A 13,242-nucleotide genomic window follows, 5' to 3' on the forward strand; every position below is an offset into this window, starting at 1 on the left:
ATGGCTCCCGACATTTCCAAAATTCAAATGTCCCAAAACTCACATTATTACAGTACATACAACTCACAATGTCTCTCAACATCAAAAACTCTCTTTAAAATCAATAAACATGTGTATTGCACAACTTGCAAACATGTACGTTGGTGGCATGTACGGTGTAAATTGGTATGTCAGTGGGAAATGGTAACTGGATCAGGTAAGTATTCTCTCAGTTTGTTGTGGGTGTCTCTGCTCTTCCTTTGCAGGTACCCTGACTGGATCAGGTATTCATTCTCTCTTACAGAACCAAGGGCTCATTCCATCTGGATTGAACCAAGTCTTTCGGGCACTTGGACTGAACCTCTCTGTTCTGTTCTGATCATAGGTATCCGTAGCCAACAGCCTCCTGTGCTCTCTGTTCATCCTCTGAGTTGTCAATCATATGTGTCTGTTCCTCCAAATCACTGACTCTTGCATGCCTTTTCCTCTGTCAGATAGGTCGCTCACAGGTAACAACAGGTTGTCTCCCGCCTCTGGATGAACAACGTACACAGGACTTTCAGATACCTGTTCCTTGACTATGTATTTGGCCTTATCCCAGTACGATCTTAGCTCCCTGGGCCCTTCCTCACCAGCAGTCTGTCTCCAGGCTGTAGGACTGCTCCTTTCATCTTACCTCGTAATAGGACTTGCGGCAAGCACTTGACTGATTCTTGTTCTCATTTGCAATCCGAAGAGCCCTCGGACATAATCTTTGCCCACTTTTGCGCATTATTATTGTGTGTGACTATATGTCTGTCTCTCCCATCCGTCCAAATAAGAGATGGATTGACAATTGTACACAGGTAACGTTTCTGACTCTTCGTGTCTTATCGGTAGGGACTACACTTGTCTCCTTGAGAAAGGCCAAATGAAATACAGACCCATTCATAAAAGCCCCCAGGGTGTGATGAAGGCTGTAAGAGGCTTTTCCCCGGTCCATGCGGTCGCTCCTGTCTGCTTCTCCAAGCCGGGGGCGTGCCGACCATAATAATACACGTGTCGTATCTTTCAAGCGGCAGTGATGTTGAAGAATGAGGATGAAGGAATCTCTGCGGACACTGTTCTTTCTGTTATAATAGAGTTTATTACAGAGAGGAATCACAGGTCAGGACGACCGTCTAGATCGCTCGGAGAAGCTTCTCAGCCAAATGGAAGATCTACTGAGACCGCACCGCAGCTCAGTTATATAGAGGCGATATTGTGACAAAAACTGGGGGTAACACACAGGAGCCTCTAAACCAAACACATATGTTTCAGACCCAAGAGCGAGCACCATACATCAAAGCGTGAGATAACATACTGTCATGCAGAGGCCTCTAATCTAAGCACACACGTTCCAGACAGGCACAGAAACAGACCCCCTTTCCAACAGGTCAAAGGGCATTGTTTTGAGGGGCCACTGACCAAAAGCACATGTGAATCGGTATGTTGGAAATCGATCTTTTAAGACAGCTGAGAATATACCTCACACGGACTATGGATTCATACAGAACTTCATGCAGAACATGATGTTTCCATGAACTTAACCAATTCACAAAGGCACATTGAAGAGCAAGGCATTCAGAGATATATAAATGTTGTCCTTGTACGAGTAAAGCAAAAGAAAACACTATATCCAACAATGCCCACAATGATTATTTTTGTCAAACCCTCTCTAACTGGTATCATTCATAAGGCTTTAAAAAAAAAAGATTGTCTCAGATACGGTAGACAGCTCTGGGGAAACAAAGCAAATAAATATACCTTAATTCAAGAACATTATGTCAAATGATTTCTTTTCTCAGACTTTAGAACACATCTTTTGAGTCACAGAAGACATTATACAACTATCAGGGTGAAAAGTACTTCTCGTGGCTGGTAAACACATTGATGTATATGGATTCATGGTGCGAATTAAGGCAGATGTTATCCTCCAATTGTTCCTCCCCAGACTAATGTTAGAACAGGATTTTCAGCCACACCTTTCCTATGGAACAGACAGGCTTTATTGTCTCTAACGTAAGCAGGTCTGCTCTGCTCTTTATGGGATCTGGAGAAGTTTACACTCCAGCAACCGTATTGGTTTTACAAGACAGTGATAGAACCACAGACCCATCAAAGGAAATCAATTATGTACATCTCTTACTTGGTATTGCCCTATCTTGCGGTTCAGTTGCTCTGCATTTAATACTGCTACATGCATATTCCACTAATCATTGGAAGTGTTTCCCCTGAGAATCTTGTTTATTATTATTATTTACCTTCTCGCCTTCTCACTCTCTCGCTCTCTATTTCCTCCACTTAGCAGCTGTCTGTTACAGCGGATGCATCTTTCATCTCAGTCGATCACCATCTGACAGATGGAGCACTGATGCACCACACAAACCCACTGAGAAATGGGAACAGTAAACATAACTGAAGTGGAAATGTTTCAAATTTCCTTGAAAACCAGATAAAAGCAGTTTCACCAGTCCAGGGCGGGGAAGATATTTCATATCTCGTTTCCCTGATATTGATTTGATGGCGTTGGCTTGAAGTCCTGTCATTATTTTTCCTTGACGTGACACTCGTGTTCTCATGTGGCCCGCATCACCCTTCCGTGGTGTACGGGATGACAAAGGAAACCGATGAAATAAAAGCACAGATGATGAAACACTGCACAACAGCATCTGTGTGGAAGGACAAGATGCCTTTAAAGCCTTGACGCAGAGCTTCTACCTGTCAAATCCTTTTCAGTGATTCCTCTTCCGCCGTATCGCACCACACTGCTCAGTCTCAATCTAGACCGATACGAATGCTCACATGTAAGCTGAATGTAAAGAATGCCACCAGATAAGCTCTTTTCCACAAATACTTCCCCTATGGCGAAATGTCAAGCTAATTTAGCTTCTTTATGGGCACGCTTTAGCTCTTCAGCGTGGATGTGTTTCCAAACCATCAGAGGAGTAAATGACTTTGCTGTAATGAGATCCCCCTAAATATAAGGGAAACCAGCATGTTTAGTCACTGGACCTTTTATAATGCCACTGGCTGTTGTTTTCTCCTGGAGCAAATGAAGTATGGAGGAGGTTAATGTTTCTCCTGACACTGGTGAAGGGTGATGGAAGTATTTGTCCATCAGTGAAGGCATTGTTGTATTGTATAATGGTTATGAAATAGACCCTGAGTCAACATTATTTTGTCAAATTATTTACTTTAAAAAGCCTCTTTGGAGTCACAGAAGAAAAGTACTTTGCATGACAAGTAATCTTAATGAAAGTGGATTCATGCTGCAAATTAAGACAGATGTTATCACAGAATTGTTAATACACGACTAATTTTAGAATCGGGACAAGGTTCTGCCATATCTTTGCTGCAAAACAGATGGGTTTTATTGGCGGCTTAAATGTTGCGCTGATTGTCATCTGGCGGCGGAGAAAACAGCGGATGTCAACATCCTTTGCATGGGACGGCACAGGGTGAAGGTATGCGTCGGTTTATATAGATTTGGTGACATCTTCGCCGTGTCACAGGGACTTCCTGGGGTTCCCGTGGCCGTCGTCCAATGAGCCACCAGTGTTGTGGGTGGAACCAAATCTCACACATTGGGGAGATTTTAACACCTGATCTGGGGTCGGTGCTGTTTCAAAATCTAGGCTTTCAAAATGACATCAACAAAGCACCTCTGGCCAGACCCTCTGTGGACTAAATTTCATTTTCACTGTACACATTCACATTTACAATTATGTTGATTTACACTTCATATACACTACGCATATACTTTGCATTTTGCACACTCTGTTGAAACTTAAATTAATGTCCTTAAATACACACTGCACAGTTATTCGTATTCTATTGTGTATATATATATTTTACATGTTTTGCACATTTTGCACACTGTTTACATTTAATTTAATTGAATTACCTTAATACACACTGCACAGTTATTTGTATTATATTGTGTATATATATATATATTTTATATATATATATATATATATATATATATATATATATATATATATATATATATTATTTTTTATTGTGTATACATCTGTCATCCCTGTTCTTATATTTTATTTTATTTTATTTTGTGTGTTTAGTTTATTTAGTCTATTCCATTTGGTGTCTGAATGTAAAGTGTTTGGCGCTACTATGACAACACATTTCCCCTTGGGGATTAATAAAGTATATATCTATCTATCTCTCTTTTGTTTCAACCACATGGGGAAGCCACATCCATATGATGCTACAACAGCCTCCACCCTTCTGTGAAGGCTTTCCACAAGATTTTAGGACCTGTTCCAGGAGTTTGCTCCCATTCGGCCACAAGAACATTGGTTTGAAGTCGGGCGATACGGTGTTCTGATAGACGTGGCATTTTGCACTTTATCACGTTAAAACATTAAAAAAAAAGCTGCCATAAAGTTGAAAGGGCATTATTCTCTAAAATACCATGTCTGCAGAACACAATGATTTCCCTTAAAGGAAACAAAGAGGCTGGCCCCAAACCTGCATAAAAAGGAGCTAGACTTAATGTAGTGTACATACTGTACGTAAATGTACAGTTGGTGAATCGAGACGAGAGGAGATTGAACAACTTGACACGAGTGACCTCATAAATCTGCTTATCCATAATGAGAACTCTTTAATATGAGTTAATGACAAGGCTGGGGTGTATCCTCACGCTCGAGGGTGACTTAGAGAGCTGTTGTTCTTCATGGTAATGGGGGAACATTATCTATCTGCATCCTCTGGAAGCGGCCAATGACAGGCTGCCATCATAATGAGTTTCTCAGTGAGACAAAGCTGGGAATTGAAGCATTTCTTTCCATATTTCCAAACAGCCCCCTACTTTGCATAAACGTCTCGTTAATTCTGGGACTGGCCTTGCCACCGTCTAATTCTCCCTTGACCCCATTTGATCTTGACTTTTTTTTAACCAGACAATGATAACAGCTAATGTTGCAAATGTGCAAGGACCGTGTCATGTGGGGAAAGCTTGGCGCCCCGATGAGCTGCGAGGCTCTGCTGCAGGAGAAATGGAAGTTGATAAATCCCCAGGCTCGCTCAAAATCTCAAATACACATCATTTGGATGCAAAGAGCTTTTATTGGTCATGATCAGGTTTCTGGTATTGAGGATATAATGACATCCTTTCACAATCCTTTTCAGCGGTTGAGACCATAGCTCCTTCTGACTCCCCTGCAGTGGAATAAAAAAGGCCTGAAACAGTGATGGTGTCCACCTCGTCTGTGAAAGGAGCTGCAACAAGTCATACAGCTGTACTTGCTGACCAGCCCTGACTTCTCTCTCGCTCTCTTCCATCATCCAGTAATCTGCCTTTTTTTTGTACATAGTGTTTATTAATTTACCTATATTGTTTTTAGCCATTTTCTCATGTGTTTGTCATACTGTATTGTAGCTGTGCTGTTTGTGTCCCTTGTCTGGACTGTGCTACTGCCTCTTGGCCAGGTCATCATTGTAAATGAGAATTGGTTCTCAATTGATTTTACCTGGTTAAATAAAGGTCTAAAAAGAGACAGTGTCCTATAATTCTGCTTGCTTTTACCTTTAAGTCTCTGCATACTGTGGTTCTGACCTTTTGTATGTACCTCGACAGCACTGTCGGGTGAGCTAAACTTTTTGACCCCATTTGTCATGCTCCAAATGTGTTCAGTTCAACTAATTCTGGGATAGTATGTAAGTGGATGTTGTTTCGGTCAGTTTGGTCCAGTCTGCACCACTGGTACTATGTAGTGGCAGAAGCAAGACCTTTTAACATCCATCAGTTTCATCCGTCTATTTCAACTGATTATCCACAACATTTAGATGATTATTTCAACTCATTTGAAAATGAATCACTTTTATCTTGTTCGTGATTGTTATGAAGGTCCAAACAGGCTCAAAATCAAAATGGAAGTTTCTTTCGCCTGTTGGTTCCCCGTCAGAGAGAGATCTCTGTCCCCCACTTCCTCTTCTGCCATCTTGTGTTCATTTTCCAAACATGCTGCATTCAGAGGATGCGATTACGAATGTCATCTAGTAGCTGATGGCAGGAATTAGTGGTGGGGATGTAATGCAGAAATGTGTCTGCGGCTGAGCCAAAGGTTTTGATTGTTGCCATGTTTTGACCTACAAAATGACAGCTCCACCTGTGCACATTAACATTTGAGCACTTTACAACAGGTGTTTAATACCAGCAAAGCTTCCATCTAATGAGGTAAAAGGGTTTCATGGAAGGTCGTATTGAACCTTCCATAGAGAGAAAATGATCAATTAGAGACAGCTGGGGTCATCATGTAGGGCTTGTTAGTCTTTATGGGATGGCATTTGAGCCTAGATATAATATAATATCATTGCTGATCATATACAAAGCTGTTCCCTCTGGTAGCTACATGTTAGTCATTGACTTCAGGATACAAAGCATTTCAGAGATCCCAAAAGACATGCTACATTCAAAAAGATTATATTAATAATGGCACATCTAAAAGAAAAAATTAAAAAAGTGTTGCACGAAGTGGCAAACACTTATCACCCGACTTTGCAGAGTTGTAGCACGTTCCAGCTTATGGTTTTGAATTCTACTTTAACTGTTATGGTTCACTCACAGCCCTCACCAGAATTGTTTACAGCAACAGGCAAATGTTTTTTGGCAAATAGCTCCAAAGATCCAGTGCACAGTACTTTAACCAGCACTCAACTGAGACAGTTAGCGAATAGCTGGTAAACACGGAGTACTTTGCAGCTAGACGAACAACTATTTCAATCAGGAGTTTGTGAAAAACTAAACTAAAAGGAGAGCAAATATTACACTGAATTTGTCATTAAACTCCAAATGAATGCTCACGATGTGTCCGCTGGATGTGTAAATAAGTAACTGTCAACTAATAAGGTAATAATACCAGGCATGGTGTCAATGTAATATTATTCTCCCCTGAAAGGTCGGTGTTGAATGACATTCACACATTAAGCAGAGATTACTAGATCTGACAATGATTGGGCAAAAGAGTCTCAAACAAAAAAAAAAAAATCTTTATTTAAAAAAAACAAAAAAGTACATCCAATAAAAGGACAAAGTTTCATTCATGGAAATCAGTAAGATAACAGAATGCTTCATTTCTATTACTTCAGGAGACTATCATTTTAACATGGAGAACATATGATCACTTTGCCCCAGACACTACATGCTATCAGAACCTTTCCCAGCCTGTAGGGAACTGGATGGTAAGTCTATACGAGCAGGTCAATCTTGGTACCCATCAGTCTGAACACGGACAGCCCTCTGGGGGCAAGGGGCAATACTTCTGGGGTTGCAGAGCAGCCGGCGGAAATCCAGGCCAGGACTTCCTTTTTCGTGCGCTGCTCATTGTTTACGGTCCGATTAGCAACTCGAGATGCCGGACTGGAGTTGGGAGTTGAGAGACGACATGGTCGACCGGATCGTTTCACAAGTAGCCAGTTTACAAGCCAATTTTTTTTAAGCAAGAAAAAGCTAAACCACCATCGGACGATGACATTATGGCCAATGGGTCGTACCTCTTTAGCTCTCCACATGGACCGGCTCACACATGATCGGTCAATACAACTACAAAACAAGAACACTTTTGATGCCAAAGTCTTGTCCGGTTGCCTCGAGTTTCGACACATGTTTATAGAGATCATGTGCTGGATAATGAAAACGTCATACCATACACCGGAGTGCGGCATGTAGACAGAGCAGGTAGAAAAGTCAGAGAGGGCGTCAGAACAGAAAATAAATAAAGAACAGCTGCTAATGAGGTCCAGGGGTCCATGCAGAACTGCTGTAGAGTTTTAATGTAACACTGGGAGAACATATCTGTGGTAGCATGTAGAGAGAGGCCTTATTGGACCGTGTCTGGTCCTGGACCGAGGGAGGGGCTCGGTGTCGTCCAGGCAGACTGCTAGAAACTATTATTTGCTTCTGTGGGACGATGCTGCTGAGCCAGCTTACCGTAGCCGCCTCTGGCTGGGTCGTAGTCCTGCCTGTACTCATCTCTCACCTACAAGAGAAACACAACACAACCAGAGGGAACACGTAAATACACATCTTTCATTACTTTAATACAGGGAGGTTTGTCTGAATAACTACATACCGGATGGTATTTGCCTGTATTTTTCACCGGCAATAAACCAGTTTTTAGTCCAATATTTACATTTCCTCATTTAAACTCGCCCAGAAAGCTCAACGCAACACAATTAGTCTACATTATGTATTTGTTAACAGCATAATATAGACTTTCGTTTTTAAATGCCACGCTATAGTAATGCTCTCTTCAAAAGGCCATGGTTAATTGTGCATAATTTATTTTGGACGGGATATCACTTTCTAAATATCATACTGGTGTATTAAAATGTCAGGAGAGTGCATTGATTTCTTTGAATGCCATTTTCAAACTCCATAATGTGGTGTGTTTTAATGTTGTTGAAATCCTGCTGCTTCCTGGTCTGTTGTTTTGGAAACACTGCCACACTTAATATGCTCTCTTATTTTGTACAATGTGACTTCTCCTGGTTGCTTTTATTAGAAGCTTGAGTTTACCATTTTTTACAAGCGCACACACGCACAGGTTTTGGGATTGAAGTCGCTGATGTGCAAACTGTCTGTTTGTTGCAAAAGTTTCATACACACAGGTTTCTTTGAAAAAGAGGAAAACTGCATTTAGCACAAAGGATATTAAATGTGAAAGACAATTCTTTAGAGAAAAAAAAAAAAGATACATATTGGGCTAGATAATTCACAGATCAGGGTTTCATCAGATCATTTGTTTACCTTAACAAATGTTTCATGGTGACCTCTTAATTTCTGGGCTGCAATGTCTTAATTATTAGCGGACAGTGATATATCTGCATTTGGCTTATATGAGGCCATATATTGCCCTAGTTGATTTATTGGCCGTGCTCTACTTAAGACCAATTCATGTAGGGACTCTCTGCCAATCAACAAGGTTCCTTTAAGCTCATCAAGCTTTAAACAAATGCAGTCTAGCTCACTGCACCATGTCCATCCTTCAAGATTCTTACTGTACCAGACAGTCTGAAACATATAATCCGTGGTTCCCAGAGGGGTGCCTTCAGGACTTCATACAAGAACAAACAAGGTGTTCCTCACCTGTCCTCCTGATTTGCCGCGGCCGTACTGCCGTCCCTCCTTGAAGCCGGCGTCCCAGTCTGTCCTGATGATGCGGTCGTCCAGCCGCGTGCCATTAATGAAGCGCATGGCATTTTCTGCACCTGTGCGTGTGTAGTATCTGGTACAGATGGGGTTAAGGTCTGTTGCAGGCTCCTAAACTTGGTCACGCCACGGATCAATGTGCTATATTTGGAAAACTTAATAATGCGTGGATTATTTGGTTAGTCACCAGGCAGGCAGATGGTTGACTTGATATTGAGGTGCGTTTGCTGCGAAAATGAATGAATGCTTAAATTGACAAGGATACTCTACAAAGCAGAATCCACAGGCTGTCTTCTTGACTTTATCCAGGCCAATGACGATGCGCTTCACGTCTCCACTTTTGGAAAATATGTCGTGGACCTGCCAATCAATTACAAAGACAAAAGAATCGTGTAAGAGATAATAAGAAGCAGTTGAACTTTAGAAGATTATAAAAGTATTTTTTGTTACACTCATTAAATATTTTAACATAACTGCTAGAGTTGCAAGCCTCCGGAAACCTGACAAATAAAGTCAGGTTTAGTCAAAGTCAGGCTCTTCAAGTAATAGGGGTTTGAGGAAATATGTATACACTTTGAGGATTGTGATGCTATGTGTTGTGGCAGACAGCGGCTCACATGGCCCACAAAGTAGTGCAATGATGTTACACAGACTGATGAATACAAATGCAGTTCCCACAGTTTTTCCTAAAATTAGGTTTTAAAATAATTGTTCTGCTTACCATATTGTAATATATTGAATTGTAACCCTTGAATCATGATACGTATGGCATTGCCGGATTCTTGCCAATGCACAGACCTAATTTGTTTAAGTGTATAGCCCTGTTTAAAAACACAATTGAGAGATACATCACACGAATATTTTTGCTGAAGCACATTGAGGGCAATACAACAACCGGAGTCAAATGTATTGTACTGCATGCGCACACATACTTGGCAAACAAGTCGGAACGAGAGTATCCTACCTGGTCCTCGGTGGAATAAAAGGAGAGATTTCCAACATACAGAGTGTGACTCTGCTTCAGCAGCTTCTCCTGATCATAGCGGTTACCCTGGAAAGACAAGCAGTACGAGTCATTTCACTCAGCGACATTGCAGGACACTCATGACCCTCGATGTCAAGCATTTGAGTGAATTGCGAGATTATCTGATCAAACGTTAGCTAATTGTGACCATCAATGGATATTTCTAAATCAACACCGATCGGCGGCTGATAACTCCAGGAAGTTTCGTCAAATACGAACTGTACGTTAAGTTAACGTTGCAATTACATTTAAGTAGACAATTGAATTGATATCTTTAGCGTTAAATATAAAAAGGTGACGAAAAAAATCGCCAGCGCCATATTGCCAGCGCTCTGTTGTTTGCTGGCAGTTGCTAAGTGATGGCTAAAAGCTGGACAGTTAAGGAGACGTTACGGACCTCGGGTGTTGGCAAATGTTTCCCCACTTACCTTAAAATGTTGGTCTCTGTATTGACTAACGTCAACGTAAGAATCGCTAACCAATGCGTTTAATTTAGCAGACATTGTGAAGAAACGGCAGATAGCTGTCCGCGGCAGGTTCGCTACTGTGTGCTCGTCTAACATTAGTTCCGGGTCATGTGTCCGTCCTCCAAAGAACTCCGGAAGGAACATTCTCTCTGGGACGATATCATCATTACACTAACTGAGTGGCGCCCCCTGCCGGTACGTCCTTTATACACTGATTTAGTTTGATGCACGTTGAATATAAAATTAAATACGTCGTATGTTTTTTTGATTTAACTGAGCAAACGCATGCTGTTGTAAAATCCACCAAAACAAACGTCACTTTTACAACACGTTACTAATTCTTGAGCAATTAAATTGCCCAGTCACATGACTGTTAAATCTGGCAGCTGAGATGTGGTGCCACTCGATTGGCTGCTGCCATTTTGTCATTGGCTGTCATTAGAGTAGTGGTTTGAATCACCATTGTATGTCTTTTTTTCCGGATAGCGTCTATGTGTTGGATATTTAAATCACATTTGTTCTCATACTTGGCCTTTTGGTTTATATGTATATATATATATATATATATATATATAAATAAATAAAAGGGGTTTTCTTCATTTGCTTTTTGACTATCCTGCATTTAATACACTTGTGTCTGACTGCTCAAGAAGACTAAATGCCAGACAAATGGCCTTAATCTCACAGTATTTGACATCTTAATGATTAAGTTTTAAAGTACATCTATAAAGTGTAATTACCAGAATACTTCAGTGCATTTATCATCGAGTGTTAGCAAAGTGCTTTATAGACTGCACCACCCAAATATACACCTCTAATGAGTTATACAGTGGTATCAGAATAGTATTTTGTTCCACAATCAAGATCACATTTGTTACGACTACTGCATAAAATACACATTAATGAAGGCATGGAATAGTGTAACAATATTTATTGTCCAACAAAACCACTTCAGACCGCAAAGTTTCCCATAAGTTGAACATTTTATTATCATAATTCAAATATTTAAAGTGAAAAACATCATCTTTCTCATTCCCCTGCCTCTGACAAAATTAACAAACTAACTTATTTGTAAAAAGAAATATGAATGAACCCTCTTATAAACATTACAGACAATTAGAAACTAGAAACTACTAGGTAATGACTTAATTATCAAACCTGTAGCCAAATACTGGGTTTAGCTGCTCACTGTCCGTTCTACTAATGTTTAGCAAGGCCATACATCACTTCTTGTATCATATAATAACTTCAAACCAATAAAACACAGTAGCTCTGTCGTGGGTTGTCAACTCTACTCCCAGATTTTCCATGTAGTCTTGGTCAGTTGATCTCCAAATAGTAGTGCTGCAGCAGCTCCTGGAACCTGAAAGAAATGTAAAACATGTATGAAATAAAATTAGCAGCAATTGCTTGAGCAGGTTTTCTTTCAAGAGGCCTCGGAGGTCAAAAGACATAAACACCAACATTTTAAATGTAATCCCAAAGGTACAAACAAATAATGTCCAAAGTAACCATGTCTTGTTTTGTAGATTAAAATGGATGCATTGTCTCTTATGAACTTGATAACGTGAAAACAATTTGAATCCTCCCTGCAATGGCTAACAATAAAACCTGCTACATAAAAAGGAGGTTTTCACTGAATGTAAATGCATTGAATGGATAACTGAAAAATACAGACCATAAATAGTATAACACATTTAAATTTGTTTCCATGAAAATCTTAAAGTGGCTTCAGATTTATAAAATAATCGTCATGCGTGTGCTTTGAGTACAGATCCACTCTTATTGGATATGGTGCATGCTTCTAATTTGATTTTCAGTTAATCAAATTGTCTCTGAGGAGGGCTGAGGCCATGTTGTATTCCAGGAATAATGTAGTAGGCCTGCACAATGCATGGGGGGGGGCCCCGAGCACCTTGCTATTGCATCCAAAGCAGCATAAAAACAAACCGTAAGAACTCACGTTTTGAAAGTTGCTTTCTATCCCATCCTCTCTTCATCAAAGCTCGGACTTCCTCTCGATGCTGAGCAGCTCCACTTCAAAGATGAGCGTCGCTCCCCCGGGGATCTTTGGGGGAGCTCCCCGGTCTCCGTAGCCCAGCTCGGAGGGGATGACCAGCTTCCTCTTCTCGCCCTCGCACATGCCCAGCAGGCCCTGGTCCCAGCCTTTAATCACCTGGCCCGTGCCCAGTGTAAAGGTGAAGGGTCGGTCGCGGGGAATGCTGCTGTCAAACTCCGTGCCGTCCTCCAGCTTACCAGTGTAGTGCATGTTCAGCACGTCTCCTTTACGGGACTTGATGGGGCAGTTGTCCACTCGCTTCTTGATGCCAATCTGTAGCTTCTTCTTATCGGCTCCGCTCTCCGCCGCCGGGCAGAGAGACAGCACGGTCACGGCGAACAACAGGATGGCCCGCATGGCAGCGGTTTACTTCACAGTGTCCACGCGGTCAGATGTTTTTTTTTTTTTGGGAAAAGACTGCGCTCAACGCTGCGAGTGCCTGATTGTAGAGAGACGAGTGGGGGAAATTAGCTGGAGAGTCTGTTGCCGAAAGCGGATGTACGTATGATACAACCGG

General features: G+C 41.2%; 2 protein-coding genes across 2 annotated transcripts; both read right to left on the bottom strand.

Moving 5' to 3' along the window:
* Nucleotides 1-6,993: 6,993 nt before the first annotated feature.
* Nucleotides 6,994-10,783, bottom strand: ncbp2 (nuclear cap binding protein subunit 2). The gene is made up of 5 exons (XM_034531613.1): nt 10,628-10,783; nt 10,140-10,226; nt 9,441-9,535; nt 9,113-9,251; nt 6,994-8,003 (listed from the first exon to the last, which is right to left on the bottom strand). The coding sequence occupies exons 1-5, from the start codon at nt 10,760-10,762 to the stop codon at nt 7,905-7,907; spliced, it is 555 nt and encodes a 184-aa protein (XP_034387504.1). The 5' UTR covers nt 10,763-10,783; the 3' UTR covers nt 6,994-7,904.
* An 847-nt stretch (nt 10,784-11,630) lies between these two features.
* On the bottom strand, nt 11,631-13,241 carry fkbp2 (FKBP prolyl isomerase 2). Its single transcript, XM_034531261.1, has 2 exons — nt 12,630-13,241; nt 11,631-12,029 (listed from the first exon to the last, which is right to left on the bottom strand). Exon 1 carries the CDS (start codon nt 13,080-13,082, stop codon nt 12,666-12,668), a length of 417 nt encoding a protein of 138 aa, XP_034387152.1. The 5' UTR covers nt 13,083-13,241; the 3' UTR covers nt 11,631-12,029; nt 12,630-12,665.
* Nucleotide 13,242: the final 1 nt, after the last annotated feature.

Source organism: Cyclopterus lumpus, chromosome 4 (assembly GCF_009769545.1).
Source record: "Cyclopterus lumpus isolate fCycLum1 chromosome 4, fCycLum1.pri, whole genome shotgun sequence".
NCBI lineage: Eukaryota > Metazoa > Chordata > Actinopteri > Perciformes > Cyclopteridae > Cyclopterus > Cyclopterus lumpus.

Bases quoted from the DNA above. Each gene is read 5' to 3' on its own strand.
- fkbp2 (XM_034531261.1), bottom strand. From the start codon at position 13,082: ATGCGGGCCATCCTGTTGTTCGCCGTGACCGTGCTGTCTCTCTGCCCG.
- ncbp2 (XM_034531613.1), bottom strand. From the start codon at position 10,762: ATGTTAGACGAGCACACAGTAGCGAACCTGCCGCGGACAGCTATCTGC. The intron at 10,227-10,627 runs GTAAGTGGGGAA...TTGTCTTTCCAG, and splicing joins ACAGAGACCAACATTTTAAG to GGTAACCGCTATGATCAGGA. The intron at 8,004-9,112 runs GTGAGGAACACC...TTTCTCTTGTAG, and splicing joins GCGGCAAATCAGGAGGACAG to GTGAGAGATGAGTACAGGCA.